This window comes from Scardinius erythrophthalmus, assembly GCF_964197995.2.
Source record: "Scardinius erythrophthalmus genome assembly, chromosome: 22".
Taxonomy (NCBI): domain Eukaryota; kingdom Metazoa; phylum Chordata; class Actinopteri; order Cypriniformes; family Leuciscidae; genus Scardinius; species Scardinius erythrophthalmus.
The window spans coordinates 30532700-30553083 of NC_138242.1; the positions used below are offsets into that span (position 1 = coordinate 30532700).

Sequence of the window (20384 nt, forward strand, 5' to 3'; positions counted from 1 at the left end):
TTGTAATGTGTTTGTAAATCCCACTTTTTATATATTTTTTGTTGTTGAAGATCACGATTCACTCGGAAGTATGTCAAAAACTAAAGTAAAATGAGCTTTCAACAGTGCTTACTAGAAATGTGCAAATTGGGATGCAGCCAATCATATCTTCCCCATGGATTTTTAAGGCTAATGATTAGTCTTTCTGTATATGTATGGCTATTTATTCATCTGTTTGTTCTTGTTGCCGTAGAGGAAAGCAGCCCGTCATCCGGCCACAACAGAAGACTCAAGCCTCATTGGTGTGAACCGGATGATCCGTTAATGGAATCATGGGACTCGTTAACAAAATTTAACCAGTGTCAGCGAGGGCGAATCTCCAACATGGGACTGGAGGGTGATATTTTTGACGAGTTCGTTCACCGTCAGTCTCGCTTGACACCCGTCTCCACCCGACGCCCCTCCGCTTCAGCGCTGCCTGGTTTTGACGACCCTGAAGATGACCCTCGCGACCCTGATGAGGACTTCGAGATCCCGGTTCTCCCACAAGGTCGCCACCTCGTGGTTAACATCATGTCCACGTGGGGCGACCGTCACTACGTTGGACTCAATGGTATTCAGATCTTCTCCTCCACTGGTGAGCCAGTCAAACCAGTCCACATCACTGCCGACCCGCCTGATATCAACATCTTGCCGGCCTATGGGAAAGACCCACGGGTCGTTACCAACCTGATAGACGGCGTACACCTGACGCAGGACGACATGCACCTCTGGCTGGCTCCGTTCACCCCGGGCCGCAGGCACGTGATCTCCGTGGATCTGGGTGTTAGATGTTGTCTGGCAATGATCCGTGTTTGGAATTACAACAAGTCCAGGATACACTCGTTCAGAGGAGCAAGAGAAATGGAAATGAGTCTTGATGGACGTTGCATCTTCCGAGGGGAGATCGCCAAAGCCTCTGGAACGCTCTCAGGAGGTATGGACAAAAAGATAATCGAAAGCAAAATGCTTGCTAATTAATTGCATTCCTGTAGCTCAAACTGTAGATTTGGCACTGGGAACACAAGGCCATGGGTTTGATTCCCAGGGAAAGCGTGAACTGGTAATGAAAACCTTGAATGCAGTGTAAATCGCTTTAGATAAAAGCATCTGCCAAATGCATAAAAGTTAGGTGTGTAACAATATATAATTTCACAATATATCACAATACAAAAATGCCACTATGTATGGTGTATAGTTCAACCAATATTTAAATTTAGCATCGAATATGGTAAACCCAGAGGTCAGACATTTGATCTTGAATGTTTACTAAAGTCCCTCTGTGGTGAAAATCAAGTTTTTAATGTTATATTTATATATCTATGTGGTGTTTTTAATATGCTTTAGGACAAACTTCTGCAAATTCATCTGTCAATACAGTTGCTCAATATTTTCCCCTTAAAATTGCAGTAAACCAAAGACTCGGTTTGAATCTGCCCGTTTCCGTCACAAACATGGAAGCAATCCTGTCTACATGCGGGGCGGGGCTTTTCCTTTCATTACTTCTAGAGATGCTGATTTTAAAAAGGCAGATTTCTGACTCTGAGATGGCGAACAGGAACATGGTTTGTGTAACATTAACAACACATTATTAGCTGTTTGATAACATAGTCAAGCCAAAGGATAATCATATCAATTACCGTTATGTTATAAAACATAAAGCGCATTACCATTCTGATTCCTCGACTTGTATACGAGCCTGTATAATTCAATCTTCCTCTTCTTCTGAATCAGTTTCTGGTATATGACTGAATTAAAGCAATATTTGAAGAGTTCAGATGCAAAAGCCTCTAAGTGCCATCTGAAATTTTCTTCTAGAATGGTTATTTTTATCAAGCTTGGTTATTTAAGTTCAGTAATTTCACTTAAATGCAATTAATAGGTTATTTTCATTGCCATTTAAGTGAAATTGCTGAACTTAAATATACGAGCTTGATCAAAATGATCAATCTAGAAGAAAATTTCAGATGGCACTTAGAGGCTTTTGCATCTGAACTCTTCATTTCCACTTTTAATATTGCTTAATATTGACTGTTTACTACAGTTGACCAAGTGGATCAGAGGCGGGGACTAATTTGCATATTAATGGATCCATGTTCTAAATGAATCAAAGGGTGTAGAGTTACATTTAAGCTATTTTAAGGCATGAAGAAATTATTTTCACAGAAAAAAAACATTTAAATTTGTCATTTTGATGATCAAAGATGAGTTTTTAGGGATACAACTATTGGCTGCAGAGGGACTTTAATATTATTTCTAAATGAAAAAATCAAATACATATTTATTAAAATACTACCCAGAAGGATATATATATATAATTATAACTCTATTTTGGCTGTGTTTAAATCATCGTGAGAGTATCGTATTGTGAGATCAGTATCATATTGTGACATGAGTTTATTGTTGCACCCCTAATAAACGTAAACATGAACTTCATCACGTTTTTTTTTTCTTCAGCACTGGATCAGTTCGGTGATACTATCCTGTTCACCACGGATGATGACATCCTGGAGGCCATGGCCCAGTTTGATGACACGTTTGGGGGTGAGCTGGAGATGGATGGGCCGAGCATGGAGGAAGAGGAGCTGCAGCGGCCGCGTACGGCTGACGGGGAAGGAGAGGAGAGACCCTTCACACAGGCCGGCTTCAGGAGCGAGGAGACTCCGGTGGGTGTCAGGGGGACGCTGCTTTCGAATCGCTCGTTTCATAGATACTTTTGGCTCCTTATAAATGTATTATGTAACATTTAAACTACAGTCTATTTTAAAGAAATTAAGAAGGATGCATTGAATTGATCAAAAGTTACAGTAAAGGCATTTATAATGTTACGAAAGCTTTCTATTTCAAATAAATGCAGTTTTTTTAAACAATCTATTCATCAAAGAATCTTGAAAAAGAGCTATCCGTTTCCACAAAAATATGAAGCAGCACAACTGTTTTCAACATTGATAACCAGAAATGTTTCTTGAGCATCAAATCATCATATTAGAGTGATTTCTGAAGGATCATGTGACTCTGAAGTCTGGAGTAATGATGCTGAAAATTCAGCTTTGATCACAGGAATAAATTATATTTCAAAATATATTCACATAGAAAACACTGATTTGAAATAGTAATAATGTTTACTGTATTTTTGATCAAATAAATGCAGGCATCTTCTTTCAAAAACATTAAAAATCTTACCGACCCCAAACATTTTCACAATAGAGTACGTAGAAACATTTATTGAAACCAAACTGTAAAAATGGCTCGTTTATAAAATGATAAGAAAATTTAATCACAACCACATGTGCTCATTAACTTATGACCACCCACATTTACATATCTACACTTACTCAGAAACTCTTTACACTATTATTATTATTATTATTATTTTTTAATCAGTAATAATTTTACATCCTAAGAGGTTAGTGTGCAGTGTCAAAAAGATATTTTATAAGTGTGCCTTCAAGCCGCAATCATTTTTCCAGAACATATGTGAAAAATCCATCAAAATCACATTGAAGCAAAACTGAGGTTATTTAAAAATAGAAGTTTGAAAGGTACAGGAGCAAAAACTACCTTATCCTAAGTGCCAGAGAAAGGAATGGCTTTGGACATGAAGATGCAATTTTTTGAGTTTTATGAAACCAAATACATGACATTATGAATGGAGGAAATAAAGATGTAGTCATATGTGTTAAGATGTAGTATGCAAATAAAATAAATACTTTTATAAATGCAGGATGAATATATAAATAGCACCTTTTATATTTAAATTGTGTTTTGCTTCAGATGGATCTGGACTGCATCCCCGCAGCTGAACCGTGTGCTGACGCTGCAGAGGAGACTACTGGACTTTACACTGGCAGCAGTGAGTATCAGCCAATCACAGTACAAAAGCACAAATCCCACACACAACACCCGAGAGAAAATCTATATTCAGAGGCCATAAAAATATAAAAGTGCTCAGTGCAAAGACAAAACATTTTGAATATGAAATCATCATCAGTGTCTACATTTAGATCACGCACCTGATCCTTCACTGCACTATTCTAAAACAGTAACACTGTGTATTGAAGTCAATAAAAAAAACATATTAGATACTTCAATTATATATATATATATATATATATATGAAGAGTTCAGATGCAAAAGCCTCTAAGTGCCATCTGAAATTTTCTAGAATGATAATTTTTATCAAGCTTGTATATTTAAGTTCAATAATTTCACTTAAATGGCAATGCAAATGACCTATTAATTGTCATTTAAGTGAAATTACTTAACTTAAATATACGAGCTTTATAAAAATTATCATTCTAGAAAATTTCAGATGGGACTTAGAGGCTTTTGCGTCTGAACTCTTCATATACAGTATAGATACTGTATATATACAAAATATATTGAATGTTTTGGAAAAACCATTAAATATAAATCATAATCCTCAAAATTATTAAATGTATTCATACACTAATTTAAAGAAAAATACTATATCCATAAATATATATTTGAAAGTACATATAGAAACATTAAAAGTCCCCTCACACTATAAAAGTACAACTAATCTGTAATCATCAGAAACATTATTATAAGTAACATGATTAGAAGAATTAACATTCAAAAGCTCTCAAGACTATACTTAAGAAATCATAAAAAGTTTCTCAAAACATCACAAAATAAATCACAAAAATCAGTAGATGACTAAAGATCTGTAGGTTCTTACAGTAATAAACCTGTAGATTAACAGACTACAGTTTTCAGCATTTTTCCAATAATGTCTGAAGTATGTTTTTCATTATCCAGCTGTTGATGTTAACTGTTCCGTGTTCATTTTCTGCTTTTATTTCTTATATTTTCTGTATAGCTGCTTTGGAATTATGTGTATTGTGAAAAGTGCTGTACAAAAAAATGTATATTGAGTTAACTCTGATGTGTTTGTAGTTCTGCAGGTGAACCTGATGTCGTCGTGGGGTGATCCTCACTATGTGGGATTGACAGGGTTAGAGGTCGTTGGTAAGGGCGGTGAGAGTATCTCTCTTGATGTCTCTATGGTAACAGCGTCACCCTGTGACCTCAATGACCTCCCAGAGTACAGCAATGACCTTCGAACTCTGGACAAGTCAGTGAATCCGGCCTTTCTCTCGCAGATACGTTCTGTATATCACAATTAAAATGTATTTGTGGCTGATTAAATCCTGTCTTCTTTCTCTCTCAGGTTGTTTGATGGGATGAATATCACGTCAGATGATAAACACATGTGGCTGATTCCCTTCACACCCGGCTCTGATCACACACTCACCGTGAGGTTCGATCAGCCGCAGACGATCACCGGATTCAGGATATGGAACTACAACAAATCGCCTGAAGACTCTTACAGAGGGGTGAGGATTAAATCTGGGCTTTGTTATTCAACCAAGTTTGGTACAAAACTTTTGGTTTGTAATTCAAGATTACAAGTGTTTGTAAAGTATCCCTATTATGCTATTTTAAAGTTTCCTAATTTTGTTTTGGAGTCTCCTACAATAGGTTTACATGGTTCAAAGGTCAAAAAACACTAATTTTCTCATAATATCCATTGCAGCATCAGCTCTTTCCTCACAGTGTCTGAAACGGTTCAGTAAAGGATTCGTTCTCTCTAAAGTCAAGTCAAGTCATCTTCATTTATATAGCGCTTTTAACTATGTAGATTGTTCCAAAGTGGCTTTACAGAGATACAAGGATTTTTTAAAGTAACAGAGATTGTTTTGGCTTTATAGCAGTTCTTGAATGAAGTTATTTTCCAGCTAAAGTTAATTTGATTGATTCACTTCCGTCGCAACGATCATTAGTTATTAACTTAGGGGCCGCTAACACGACACCGTTTTAACAGGAAACTCAACACAGACTTCAAACGTGAACCCGTGAGAACGCTGATGGCGTGCACATGCGTATTACGAGTTCAGTCTATTGGTATGCGCGTTTGAATATATGTGCACAGGTTAGTTATTTGCTACAAACCAAGTCTTAAAAAACTACTTGTCTGTTTTAACATTTTTGATACAGAATTTTATCACTAAACTCCTCCTTTCCAAGAGCTGCTCTGCTCTGATTGGTCAGATGCCCCAGTCTGTTGTGATTGGTCTACCGCTTAAAGAGTGTGTCAGAAATGAAACGTCCATTATCATATCTGAACTTCAGCTCTTCTTCGGCACTTGATACACATCATACCATGGTCTGGGTGAATACTCGATTCTGATTGGCTGCAGGGTGTCCATTAAAAAGTGATAGAGGACACCTAGTAAATAAACCGTCAGGCGTAACCAGGGAAATTGTTTGTAAAAACTTTAGATTTCGATTGTAAATCTAATTAAAATATAAACTAATGTTTTAAAAATGTGTTATTTGGCAAGTGACCATGGTATAATGTACATGTTGTTCATGTTAAGAAGACGCTGTTTTCTGCGCTACAAAAGCAAATCCACTTTGATGCACTTCCAACGATTTAGGACTCAAATTGATGCAGTAAAGCCGACACGATCGTTACGGTTCGTATTACGTAAGGGTTAATGTCCTTCGAGGTGTCCATTGTCAGGTATTAATGGACTTCGGCGGAGGCAACCGTCCGACGCGTCACCGTCGTCCATTATACCTGACAATGGACACCTCGTCGGGCATTAACCCTTACGTAATACGAACCGTAACGATCGTGTCGGCTTTACTGCATCAATTTGAGTCCTAAATCGTTGGAAGTGCATCAAAGTGGATTTGCTTTTGTAGCGCAGAAAACAGCGTCTTCTTAACATGAACAACACAAACCAAACTCTTCCAGCCTCAGCTATAGCTACAGTGTTTGAGACCGGGGCAAAGTAGAAGTTCACAAACAACCAATTAAACCATAGGCTAGTATTATGCAAATGTGTTACAAATGTATTGTTGGTTTGAGCAGGAAGTAAGACTGGAATCACTGACGACTCGTTTCATGAAGTTCAGAATTTTTGAGAGACAATAATCCTTTTATTCTGCACTGTGATCTTTGAAACTTTTCAGAACTTCACTGACAGCTGTATTACACTACATTACAAGTTAATATCTGAAAAGCATAATAATAATGTGCTCATGTGTGTCCTCCAGGTGAAGGTTGTGCACGTGTTCCTGGACGGAGTGTGTATTTCTCCTCTCGAGGGGTTTCTCATCCGCAAGGGTCCGGGGAATTGCCACTTTGACTTCGCACAGGAGGTTCTGTTCATAGACTACCTTCAGTCCAGCATGAGCACTGCCGCCCTCACTGCCACCAGCAAAAACACAGATGACACGCATGCTCACCGGTACAGCAAGCTTCGGATGTTATTACACACATCTTTGGCTGAAAAATGTTAGATAATAAGACAAGACTATGTGTGCTTTCAGGGCTGGGACCCGGAGAGATGAGTTGGCCAGTATGGATTATGAAGCTCCGTTGAGGCCGTGTGGATGTATCCTCCTCACTTTTGCTCACTTCATGGTTTATTACAAATATCAGTTCCTCACATTACATCTGTCCTGATGGCACTGCCTTTAAAAAGATGTATTATTTGTCATTACAAAAGGTTTTTTCCATTTTTCCATTGATCCATGCATTTGGATCGTTTCTGTGTGTGTATGTGATGAGTTTTTCCTTGACCGAATGTGTGTTAGTTATCTTCCAGCTGCAGTTGTTGACAACGTGGGGCGACCCGTACTACATCGGCCTTAATGGACTGGAGTTCTATGACCAGAACAACCAGAAGATACCGCTCAGTTACAACAGTATCCTTAAGAGCACGTACACATGCATACAGTGGCCACACACACACACACACACACACACACACACACGCACACACACACACACACACATGTTGGTCTAGCTATCATTACGAGGACATTCTAAAGGCGTAATGGTTTTTATACTGGACAAACTGTATATTCTATCCCCCTACACTAAATCTACCAATCACAGAAAACTTTCTGCATTTTTACATTTTTAATAAAACGTTGTTTAGTATGTTTTTTAAGCCATTTTAATTATGAGGACTCAGGAAATGTCCTCGTAAACCACATTTACATTGTAATACCAGTCTAAGATCCATGTCATTATACAAATTTGTGTCCTCATAAATCCTATAAATTGCACACACTCACGTACACACTTCTCTTTTGTAGAGCTGCTTTATTATAGAATGAGTTAATTTCATAACTGATGAACATTGAACTGAATTGAATCCACACTTAATATGAGCTGTTATGACACTGGTATCCTCTGTAGAGCTGCTTTACTGCTGACATTGTTTCATATTTCATATCACATTGTTGCATTGATGAATTTTGCAACATTGACAGTTATTGTCCTTTTTAGCTGCTTTGAAACATTCTGTATTGTATAAAGTGTTACTTGTATAAATGTAACTTGCCACTACTCAGGATTTAGACATTTAACAGCTTAAATAAAGTAATTTTCTTGAACAGTTTGTTACGCAGACATCTCTGCGTTCCCTGACAGTGTGAACGTGTTGGAGAACGTGTGTGGTGACGTCCGCACACCTGATAAACTGATAGATGGGATCAATAACACACATGATGGGCGACACATGTGGCTCGCGCCAGTGCTTCCTGGACTGGTGAGGACAAACTGTGTGAATCTGAGATCATACACTCTTAGAAAAAAAAAAAATCTATAAGGAACTCAAGGGTTCTTGACTCAATATAAAGTCAAAGGTTCTGTATGAGCAACAATGTCTTAAATTATTGCATGATACTTTAATGTTTAACAGGTTATTTAAATTTTTTCCAGTGATAAAGTATGTTTACAAGTTGTTCAATCCATAAAATTTAATCCAAATAAATAAATGCATAAAACAAAATTAAATAATTAAAATTGAATCCATAAAATGATCCCATCATTTGAACCCCGAAAAGGTTGTGAAGGCTATATAGAACCTTTTCTTCTAAGAGAGTAGCCTTATAAAACATCCCGTAGGAGTCATCTGAAGGTTTCTGTAATTTATAGTAAAATATGCTCATGAACTGGTCAAAAATTGTGCCTTATTCTTACATTTCCACTCTCTCATTTATGCGTCTCTTCAGGTGAACCGTGTCTATGTCATCTTTGACCAGCCAATGACTATTTCTATGATTAAATTATGGAATTATTCCAAAACACCTCAACGAGGAGTCAAGGAATTTGGGGTAAAACACACACACACACACAACTCTAAAATGTTATGCATGTGGCACCTCAAGAAACATTTCTGATTATTATTAATGTCGAAAACAGTGATCTTTTTTTGTAACATTATAAATGTCTCATATCTGTCGTATAAATGTCTTATATCTGTCACTTTCAATCAATTTAATTGGTCCTTGCTTGACCAAAATCTAAATGATCAGTGTGAGAACAGACCTTTACACAGAAATATGTTTGTATGCTTATTCATTCTGCGCCTGATATGCTTGGTCTGTTTTGACCTGAGCTCAGTGTTGTGTGTGTTTGTTGTTTTAGCTCCTAGTCGATGACCTGTTGGTCTATAATGGGATTTTAGAGTGTGTGAAAAACGTTTCTCGGGGAATTCTGCCGACCCTGGATCCTGTCGTTCCTTACCACACCATACTGTTCTCAGACAACACGCGGATCACACACCGAGAGAAGAGCACAGTTACCAGGTACAATCACAACACTCAATGCTTTTATGATGCTTTTGTTTATAACGATCTGAGGTAGGGTTGCCAACTTCAGAAAAGGAAAAAAACGGGACAATCGTGGTTCTTTATAGGAAAATAAGGGACACTCAAAATATTATATGTGCATCACATACATCTCAGTGTTTGGAGTTAAGTACGTGTGTATAAAAGGTTCTCAGACACAAACACACTTGTTTTGTGTAACCTATTTATGCATAATTTAATTCTAAAAAGAATCATACAAGAAATGTCACATTACACACAAACCATTGTTCAAAATAATAGCATTTATCTGAAATAAAAAGCTTTTTTAACATTAGACAACACAGTTCAAAAGTTTGAGGTCAGTAAGAATTATTATTTTTGTATAGAAAGTAATGGCCTACTTTAATTCAGCAAGGATGCATTAAATGAATCAAAGTGACAGTAAAGACATTTTCAATGTAAGAAAAGCTTTCTATTTCAGATAAATCTCTTTTGAACTTTCTATTCATCAAAGAACCCTTAAAAAAAATGGATGTTGGACTCATGAACAATAATCACATTGTTTGCATTCGCCAAAACTGATTTGCCGAAATCAAAACGCGGACAGAGAACGTGGCGGCAGAGGATTCTGTTCACAAGGCAAACTGATTCGTCCCAAAAGAATGATTAATTCTCAGTTTGTTATTGGTATGGTCTGATGCGTGTGATTGGATGATGACTGGTGTCGTGATCATTCTCAAGTGTCGTGTTGCTGTTGTATCGGTCAGTGGTTAGATCAGCGTAGCAGTCAGTAAACGGGACAAGGGAGGTCACGTACGGGACAAATCAGTTAGGCCCAATATACGGGACGTCCCGGCTAATACGGCACAGTTGGCAACCCTGATCTGAGGTCATGTAAATAATGACAAACTGTTTTAAGTTAAATTGTAATGTTTGATTCATCAATGTGTAGATGCTTTTTCTACAGAAATGTGGATCTTAAAGATGTTTTCGATTGCATCTGGCTTTTGTAACCTCTATATTTAGGATTGCATGAGTTAAACACGCTTATAAATGCATTAAACACACAGACACACATCTTAAGGAGAGCACTCAATGCCAAACTCAGAGAAAACACACACACACACACACACACACACACACACACACACACACATAACTGCTGGTGACTGACTCATTGTTTGACCTGATCGCTCTCTCTCATGCCCTGGGCATGATGCTAAACAGACCAGATGATGACAAGAGAAACTGTGTGTGTGTGTGTGTGTGTGTATAAACTGTATGAGACTCTGTGATCTCTCTTATCTTCATTCATCTGGTCAACGGTTCACTTTCAGGCTGTGTTTTTGTCCCATGATGCATTTTGTGTTCATTGTAAACAAGTGGCTCGCTGCATACAAAATCACATGAGATAATTTACTGAGAGTGTCATAAATTCAGCATGATCATCTCACAGTGTGTTTGCTGCTATAACCTACATCTACTGAATAGCCTATATGAAAATGCAACATGAAATGGTGCTTAAACTTAAAACTACTTACACCTCAAGCTCCATTTACAAATTTGGCATGCCAATTTAGCCTCTTTTCCCTAGAAACGACCGCGTCCATATTCTCCTCTTTCCTTCAGCGCACATAAAAACCACAATTGCTAAAGTGTGATTCATCTTGCTGTATTAGTTTACCACTAGCGCTTGCTGATCTCTCATACCCAAGTTTATTAGGTCCATGTTGTACAGTGTGATTTGTAATGATCTTATATCTGTAGAAGGCATAAGGGGTGTCCAAACTTGAGTTGAGCTCCAACTTGCCTCAACACACACACACCTGCCTATGTCTAGTCAGACCTTGATTCGCTGGTTAAGGTGTTTAATTGAGATAGGAGCTGAACACTGCAGTAGACGCGTTTCCATTACAGATTTGCTAAATATTTCTTTTTCGAATTGCCTGAAAAACCCCCTCATGCGAGCATAAAACCATTTTTGCGAGTTTTTGAGTTTTTGCGAAACTAGCCGCGTTTCCATTACCCTTCAAATTGCGTAAATTGAAATTGCGAGTTGAAAATACGGCCAATGGAAGCACTTCAATACCGCAAACAAGTTTTTACGCTCGCATGAGGAGCTTTTTCAGGCAATTTGAAAAAGAAATATTTCGCAAAACTGCAATGGAAACAGTTTTTGCGCATTTACAGGTCAGCTGACGTAGATGGCGCGGTGTATTTGGACAGAATACGAGACAGAATTCTTTATTAAATTCATAAAAGACAGAAGAATTACAGGAATACTGGATTCTAAACCTCAAAGAAATGCCACAATCAAGACCTCGAAGCAGAAATGAGGGAGAAACACCCAGAAACACCTCATATGTGCCGCTCTCAAGTATAATAAGGGTTGTTCCTTACCATTCATTTAATAACAATCCTTCGATTAATAATAATGGCCAGTGCAGTGGCTGGGATATACGTAAACTTACTAACATCCGTCGCCATGATTTTTGGAATGACTTATCATCTAGTTTTAGACGCATAACATCGGTTAATGGAAATGCCGTCATTTTGTCGACATAAAATCGCAAAAAGTTTTGCGCAAATCTGTAATGGAAACGCGCCTACCCTCCCGTGGCCTCATGGGATAGTAAATACGCACACATCAGAATCTCCACATAAGTAGAAGGTCATCCGGGTTCTTTCTGAACACTGTTTTTCACCTAACTTACTATATAGTTCGGAAGTAGGCATATTCGGACACAGCGCTCGTGTCACTCAAACTCATTGATGGAATGTCATTTATTATAGCAATCATGTGGAGGACCAGGATGTGAAATTGACCAACGAGAATCAGATCATTCACCAGCACAAGAAGAAGCAGACAGCGGACCCAGGTGCACACAATCATCATCGCACGCATGTTTAATTAACTTGACGAGGACATGCATGCACTTCCGTTGTTTTAGATTAAGCAAATATGATGATTAACTCTTAAGCCTACCATAAAAGAAAACTTTCACTAAAAATGAGACTGAATGTGTTTAATTGCAGCTCTGCGGCCCAAAACTTGCATGACGGACACACGGAAACACGGAAAGCAGCGATACTGAGAGCAAGACGACAGGGCTTATGAAAGCAGGTTTCCTTTCTCTTCTTCCCTCTGGGAATATTTGGAAAACTCAGTGACCTCAACACAGACACACACACTCCAACTCTATGATAAAGCTTTATGTTTGTTTTTGCTATGATGTTGTTGTATTATACTTGACAGTCTTCTTAAAGTAAGTGTACTTTCAACCATGTCTTGTGATTTTGGATTGAAGGTAATGCTTTATGTTCACCAGTACATTTCTTTTCATGTTGTTACACTTGGGATAAAATGAATTAATAGATTGTATATCCTACAGCCATATCTGAAATATTTCAACAGTCTAATTGTGTAGAAATTTCGTAATATATCAGCATCAATATTTCAGATTTACACAATTTCTAAGCCTTTCACATTTCATTCAAAACACTTTTACAACTATTATGCAAATGCTGCCAGTTTACCTCAACTTAAAGCCACTGTAAATATGATTAAATATCACCTAAAACTTTATTGTTCGTCCTATTTTTGTTTTTGCTATGCAAATGTAAAACAAGACTTTCACTTGTGATAAAAGCTGGAAATGTCAGTATGATTATTTTTGTAATTCAGTTTGATGCAGAAATCATTTACAGCAGCATAAACTGAGACTGAGGTCTGTAATACTTTCAAAACTACATATTGTAATATGGATTAATCCTAATCCTTGAGCAAACTGGACCTTCAATGGGGATTTTTCCATTAGAAATCCAGTTTTCATCAGAAGCCTAATCCATGACGGGAAAATTCATGTTATGTCTAGAGCAGTTGTTGCGAGATTTGATGATTCTAATAGGAGTAACATTGCTTTGTCAGTCGCTCAAAAACTTTATTGAGCGTTTATTGAATGTTACCTAGATGCTTGACTTGCCAATTTAAACATGGAGAGACCGTCTGAACATCTAGTTTATTTTCTACTAAAGTGCCTTAAAAAATCACTCAAATCTTTAAAGATTTGATGCTATAACCTGGTGAGTTTTGGCAAATCCAGCTATTTAGTTCTTCATCTTAAATTATCAGTGTATAATCCCGATAATCTGTACGATCTTTTCCAGGTTGACTAACGCAGTGTGTTTGCTGTAATCCAGCCATTAGGACTGTAACTGCTGATGCCCATTGGTTTATTTGTACAACATGCATTAGATGCCTAGCCAAAATTGTTGATGTTGAGTATGGAAGCATATGAGTTGCAATATTCAATTTGAAATATAATATGCAAAATGACAATGCATTTCTGTATTTGATCGGCTCGGAATGCATTTTCAATTTGCACATTGAATTTTGCTACATTCTTTGCGGATATTTAATGAAAATGCAATCGCAAGTGCCTTAACTGTGAGTAAATGCAATTAAGAAAAATAACATTTAAATTATAATTTTGCTACAGTTTTTGCTTGAACATGTTAAACAGATCTAATCATTTCTTTAATACATTTTAATTTTAATTTTGTTAAGTTAAAATATGTATTCTATTTACATATTAAAACTAGTGTATGAAATGGGAAATGTAAATTATATAAATGAATTATCATTTTCATTTTGCACTAAACGTTGCACAAATGTAATGGAAAATTTAAATTTAAATACAGAAATGCATTGTCATTTTACATATTGCATTATCATTTTGCATATTACATTTCAAAATGAATATTGCTACCCATATGCTTCCATAGTTGACAGGGACTCCATAAGCACGCAACAACAGAATCACATTTCAATGCCTGAGAATTTAATGCAGAATATGCAACACATTTTTTATAAGGAATGACATTAACAATCTATCTCATCCTCCAGCCGGACAAGTGCAGTTTTGAACAATCTTTGATAAGGCCCTGTTCGGCTGGGGTGAGACGAGACCACAGACAGATGCGCTTCGGTTCCTCTCATTCAGTGTTTTGGAGATCTTCAGATCTTTCCTGGGAACGTGCCGTCGTCCCTCTGAGAGTCCCATTTCTCGATCTGAACGACACACCAAATATTGAGAGTAAATGGTCTTTATGCACAACTCTGCTGCTTATGCTTTGGACAGGCGTTGGGAATTAGGGGATATTTACCCAGGAGAGAGGGCAGATAGACTTGTAGACCCTCTTGTACCAGTCACATGGGGCTGTGTCCACACCTTTGGCATCCAGAGATTTTTGGCATCGATGAAAATCTATAATAAAAAATAATTATAATTTGATTTTTTTTTTTATTTGAGGGATATGGTACTCCTCATGGTATTCCTTGAAGGTGAATCTCAAAAAAAGCATACAGGTTCCATTTCAAATGTGCTTGAAAATAATAGGAAAATGCAACAAGTTTCAACGTTAACAGCATTTATTCATAAAAACAGCACTTATTCAAAATAAAAACATTTCTAACAATATAAATCGTTACCATCACCTTTTATCAATTTAACGCATCCTTGTTGAATTAAAGTACTAATTTCTTAAAAAAAAAATAGTTATTGTTCCCAAACTTTTGAACGGTAGTGTATATTGTTACAAAAGATTTCTATTCTAAATAAATACAGTTCTTTTTAACTTTTTATTCATCAAATAATCCTGAAAAAAGTATCTCAGGTTATAAAAAAAATATTAAGCAGCACAACTGTTTCCAACATTGATCATAAATCATCATATTAGAATGATTTCTGAAGGATCATAAGACACCAAAGACTGGAGTACTTGCTGATGAAAATTCAGCTTTGCATCACAAAAATAAATTACATTTTAAAGTATATTAAAAAAGAGAACCATTATTTTAAATTGTAATAATATTTCATAATATTACTGTTTTTTTTTTTAACTGCAGGCTTGATGAGCATAAGAGACTTCTTTCAAAAACATTAAAAATAGTAATGTTTCCAAACTTTTGACTGGTACTGTATATATATATATAAACACACACACACACACTGTGTACGCGCGTGGCTTTACCTTCTTTAATTTAGACAAACGCGATTTTAGTTCACTGGCGCTCTAAACACTTTCATGATTAATTAATAAAATTCTGTTCGAAACATACACTACCAGACAAAAGTTTGGGGTAAACTTTGTGCATGATTTTTGAGGAAAAAATAATTAAAAAAATAATAATTATTCAGCAAGACCGATCAAAGTTAAAGTCGCTCGAGCGCTTTCCGTTGGGTTCCGAATCGACCAAAAGTAAGTTGAAATTTTTCTATATCATATAACAACAAGTTCTGTTTAAAAAGTATTTTCAATGTAGACCAAAGTCCCTTTAATATTCTACAGTCTCTGATTTGTAGACCCAGCTGAAAGTGATTCATTAGCTACACTGTGCCGCCACAGTAGCCTACACAAGTTTTGGCATATTAGAGGCTGTATTTAATGTGTCATACAGCGGCGGTTTCTTCATTAGGGCGATCGGGCGACGCACCACCTAAGTGTGAAAGGGACTTTCTATCACTATCTCATTCAACCACATTGTTACGCTAGCAGTCACTCACTGTTGTTCTGCCTCTGGATATAGTCCAATCAGCGCCGAGTCACGTTCTGTGGAGTCCCGCCTCTTTTTGGGCGATTTCACTCTGGCTGAGAATCGCCCAGAGTCTTCCCATAGACTTACATTCAAAGATTTTTTTTTTCGAACTGCAGGCACTGCAATGCATTCTCTATGGGTTCCGGGAGGGCTCGCACTAACGTGCTTTCGTCATCATACGTAACCTTAAACTTGTGCAGCGATTGGTGGAAACAAATGTACCTCTATTAGTATTTAGCCATAAGCTGAAGTGACATCCAATAATTTCCTCAGTGCATAACTTACATTTCACGGACATATTCTCCATCTGTAAATGTTAGAAAGTCCAGTTTGCCGTCATGAGTGGGCGAGCTTTCTGCAAGCTATACTTCCGTGAACGAGCGCCCCCGCGTGCATGCGCGCCGAACAGACGGAGCGCAATAGAATAGTCTGAGCGCAATTATTCTGACTAAAATATACATTAGCACTAAATTATAAATATATTTAGCTAAAACATTTGTTGTTGAATATTTGTTGTTGTTGTTGGTGAACATAAATGTGCTAGATAATTTCAAACCTACCTGTGTATTTTTATGATATTAGCTTTTTTTTTTTTGGTTTAGAAAATTTAACTACTTCTTTAAAAAACATTATTTTGTTTTTAGATTGTAATGTTGCAATGTTAGAATGTAATGTGATTCATTTGACCCCTTTTTTGGATAGACTGCAGATAGACAGCAAGGTTGCACTATGTTTGTTTTTATAACCTTCAATATAAACATTGTTTGTAGGACAATATCGATCAGGATATTAAATATTAAAAAAAAAAAAAATACAGGTTTTTTTTTATTCAAATAGAAAAATAATAATTAAATACTCAGATTATACCATTTATGCCATTTAGCCCAAAAATTCAGATTTATTTGGCAATTGGCTATTTCCCAACCCTACCGGCTGAAGTTTTAGCTAAACTTTAGGCTTATGATAGCTACATTATTATCACTGTTAAATTGTTATTTAACAATAAGCCTACATTCAGTCCTGAATTAAAAATTCAGTTTGTTGTGCCCCCCCAAAAAATTTTAGCACCAGCCGCCACTGGTGTCATATATGACTGACCCAGGTAATTCTGCCAGCAGTTTTTCGTCTGGTTCTGGTTCGGGAAACGGGCATCGAACGGTGCCGTGCGGTACTTCTCCAGTTTCTGCTGGATGTCCTCAGCCATGATGACTCGCGCGGTCCCTTTAAGACATGCAGATTCAGATACAGTAAAACAAACGGCTGAAGATCCAACTTTAACTATCTCGACAGACACTAAACTATCTTAAATAAATTAATATAATACATTCAAAAACAGATGAATGTGTGGCAAGCCGTTTTGACTTTTAATCAGGATATTAATTATTTGATATCAATTCAATTTCCTCAAGTAAAAATGCGAATTCTTGCTATCGATGACGTCATCACCCATAGCCTCCTGATGATATCTATAAACCTCCAACTTAGTTAAAAAACTATAATTCTTGATATCTGTTATTGCCTTTTCTCTTGTTAAATGTCGCCATGCTTCCATTCAAATCGAATTGTTGATATAAAAAAAAATAATTAAGCTAATATCCTGCGAATAAATAAGTCAAAACGGCTTGACATAGCCTAATGAATGAGATATTTCCGAAAATGCCCTTGTATGCCCTTGTAAAGCTGCCCGCACTGTGCTTCAATTCAGCAAGAAAAAACATCGATCACAAAACTAATTTATATTATATCTATATAATGATAGGCCTATACAGGAAATGCGTTTAGTCAGCGTGCATATAACGAATATACATTAATATATTTAATTAAGATTACAATAGCGCATCTAATGTAGCCTATTATGTTTCATTTATTATTCAACTTAAATGGATATTCGTTTTGTATTTTAAATAGACCCGATATAGGCGATACCCTCTTACACTTTCGCTTTTACAATGAGAATCAATATCTGATCTCACATTAAAAAATGTATTTCAATAGAAGGCGTTAAATTACCGCATGCAATAAAAGCATATTGTATTGTTTTACCTGTCTGAGGCGGCTTGCTGTTGAAAGTGACTTTTGTTCAGTGTCACACAATCCTCATCCACTTGTGTGTGAGTGTGTGTGATGATAGCGAGCGCTCGTGCAGTCCTGTACACACGGTATGGCGGACTCAGGTCACATTGAAACTGAGATGCGATAGATGTACTGTAATTCTTCAGGCAAACACAATGCGCCCTCATAAATACATGTGCATTGTATAGATAAATATTCAAATAAATAGCTTAATCATGTATTTATTATAGCCTATGTGAATTCATGTAACTTTCAGGATGTCAACATATCCGGAAAGGGCATGATGTGGTGCGCTACAGGTTAATATTTAATCAGTGGGTAATCACCTGGAGATATGTTTATGTTTGCATGATTAATACCTTCTCAATTTGTTAAGTTACTGCGGGTTTTATTTTAGCATCTTGTTTGCCTAAACATGGTTGAAATATTAATTTTGTACACTGAGACTCATATCTGGGACTAGATGCTATGTTCATTTTAAACAGGATAATGCTGAAGATATTATGTGGAGCAAAAGGTAAAAATAACATTAAAGAAGTTTATTGAATCCGTTAATAGATGCTCTGGGCCTCTTACCTTTTAAAAATAAAAATGGAAAGATTTTTTGTGGGCACACTGAACCTGTGGACCTCTTCAGTCATTCCCCTTTTAACCTCATAGATAAAGCTGGAAAGTATTTTGAATGTGAAGTATTTTGGCATGATGCAACTCAGATCAACTGACCACCCCTCAGTGATTGCCATGTATAATTGGTGAGCAACTGCAAGTTCCTGAAAAGTACAGAATGCGTTGGAACATCTCAGCATGTCTGTGCAATGATAACATGGCATTGTTTGTGTTTACAGGTGCGTCACTGTTTTTCCGTCCTCGCATTCACCAGGAGACGCATTTAATAGTCTAATTAAACATCTCGATAAACCCATCAATGGCTCATAAACGAGTACCAGGGAAAGACTGAATAAATCAGTAATTAACTTCCTGCAAAAAAAAAGAAAAAGAAAAAAAAAAGTCTTGTATTACTGGTCCTGTAAACCTACATGAACCGTGTGTACGTGACAGTTATCAGAACCTGACTGGCGCGTGCAGAGGTGGGCGGATCGATCCTGAAGTATCGATATATCGATACTGACGTGGTATCGAAAAGGATCGATCCTCACATAAAAATATCGATCCAAATGTGTTTTTTTACCAGTAATTTTTTATTAATTTATCACGCAATTCAGTGCATAAAATAAGCTTCTAAGTTGAAAAATAAGCGAATGTTAGCGGATAATTGTGTAGGATAGAACTTTTCTCCTAGTCATCTGGATACAAAACTAAACCAATCAATCACAGAGAGCGTTCGATGCTGGTGCTTCGCTGAGCTCACAGTGCGTTTGGGAAACGAAGCCAGATGACAGAGAAACAATCGGGAGTTATTTCGCAATAAACAAACCAAAAGTGTACATAACGGTTCAAAATGTTGACGTCAGTAAGGTTTTTTTAATGAAATTAATATTTTTATTCAACAAGGATCGATGCATTAAATTGATCAAAAGTGACAGTCAAGGGTTTTACACTGTTAAAAAAAAATCTACTTCATATAAATGCTGTTCTTTCAACTTTGTTCATCAAATAATTCTGCATAAAATGTATCATGGTTTCCACAAAAATATGAAACTGTTTTCAACATTGATAATAATAAGAAATGTTTCCTGAGCAGCAAATCAGCATATTAAAATGAATTATCATCATGACTGGAGTAATGATGCCGAAAATTCAGCTTTGATCACATGAATAAATTACAGTTTACTATGGCATAGAAAACCTATGTTAAATTGTAATATTCCAGTTTTTACTGTATTTTTGATCAAATAAATGCAGAAGAGAATTAAAAATCTTACAGACCCCAAACTTTTGAACAGTAGGCTAGTATACTAGTAGGCTAGTACTATAATTAGGGTAGTTTTGTAAAAGTCACTGACTAATTACAGGCGAGTTGAGAGCACAAATCACAAAATATTTAGTAGATTTAGCATATTAATGATGCATTCACCTCATATATCATGACACACTG

At 36.7% G+C, this 20384-nt stretch overlaps 2 protein-coding genes and 1 gene segment (V, D, J or C); 1 reads left to right on the forward strand and 2 right to left on the reverse strand.

The window, feature by feature from the left end:
- The window catches only part of katnip (katanin interacting protein), a 27537-nt gene extending 14295 nt beyond the window's left edge, over positions 1-13242 (forward strand). For both annotated transcript variants that reach the window (XM_081352390.1, XM_081352391.1), the window contains 13 exons: positions 233-955; positions 2476-2684; positions 3793-3871; positions 4939-5116; positions 5213-5378; positions 7108-7301; positions 7384-7448; positions 7651-7761; positions 8473-8612; positions 9079-9180; positions 9494-9654; positions 12451-12536; positions 12694-13242. In XM_081352390.1, the coding sequence (XP_081208516.1) occupies positions 233-955; positions 2476-2684; positions 3793-3871; positions 4939-5116; positions 5213-5378; positions 7108-7301; positions 7384-7448; positions 7651-7761; positions 8473-8612; positions 9079-9180; positions 9494-9654; positions 12451-12536; positions 12694-12752 (2273 nt within the window). In that variant the 3' untranslated portion in view covers positions 12753-13242. The remainder of the gene's footprint in view (positions 1-232; positions 956-2475; positions 2685-3792; positions 3872-4938; positions 5117-5212; positions 5379-7107; positions 7302-7383; positions 7449-7650; positions 7762-8472; positions 8613-9078; positions 9181-9493; positions 9655-12450; positions 12537-12693) is intronic.
- Positions 1-20384, reverse strand: part of LOC308682903 (Ig kappa chain V region 4135-like) — a 1009768-nt gene that overhangs the window by 735451 nt on the left and 253933 nt on the right.
- cox6b1 (cytochrome c oxidase subunit 6B1) lies at positions 13192-18605 on the reverse strand. Its single transcript, XM_081352393.1, has 4 exons — positions 18299-18605; positions 17354-17476; positions 14824-14924; positions 13192-14728 (listed from the first exon to the last, which is right to left on the reverse strand). Exons 2-4 carry the CDS (start codon positions 17457-17459, stop codon positions 14675-14677), a joined length of 261 nt encoding a protein of 86 aa, XP_081208519.1. The 5' UTR covers positions 17460-17476; positions 18299-18605; the 3' UTR covers positions 13192-14674.

Excerpts from the sequence above, each read along its gene's own strand:
- cox6b1 (XM_081352393.1), bottom strand. The coding sequence starts at position 17,459 with ATGGCTGAGGACATCCAGCAGAAACTGGAGAAGTACCGCACGGCACCG. Across the intron at positions 14,925-17,353 it reads CTGCTGGCAGAATTACCTGG|ATTTTCATCGATGCCAAAAA; the intron begins GTCAGTCATATA and ends TTTTTATTATAG. Across the intron at positions 14,729-14,823 it reads CTATCTGCCCTCTCTCCTGG|ATCGAGAAATGGGACTCTCA; the intron begins GTAAATATCCCC and ends TGTGTCGTTCAG.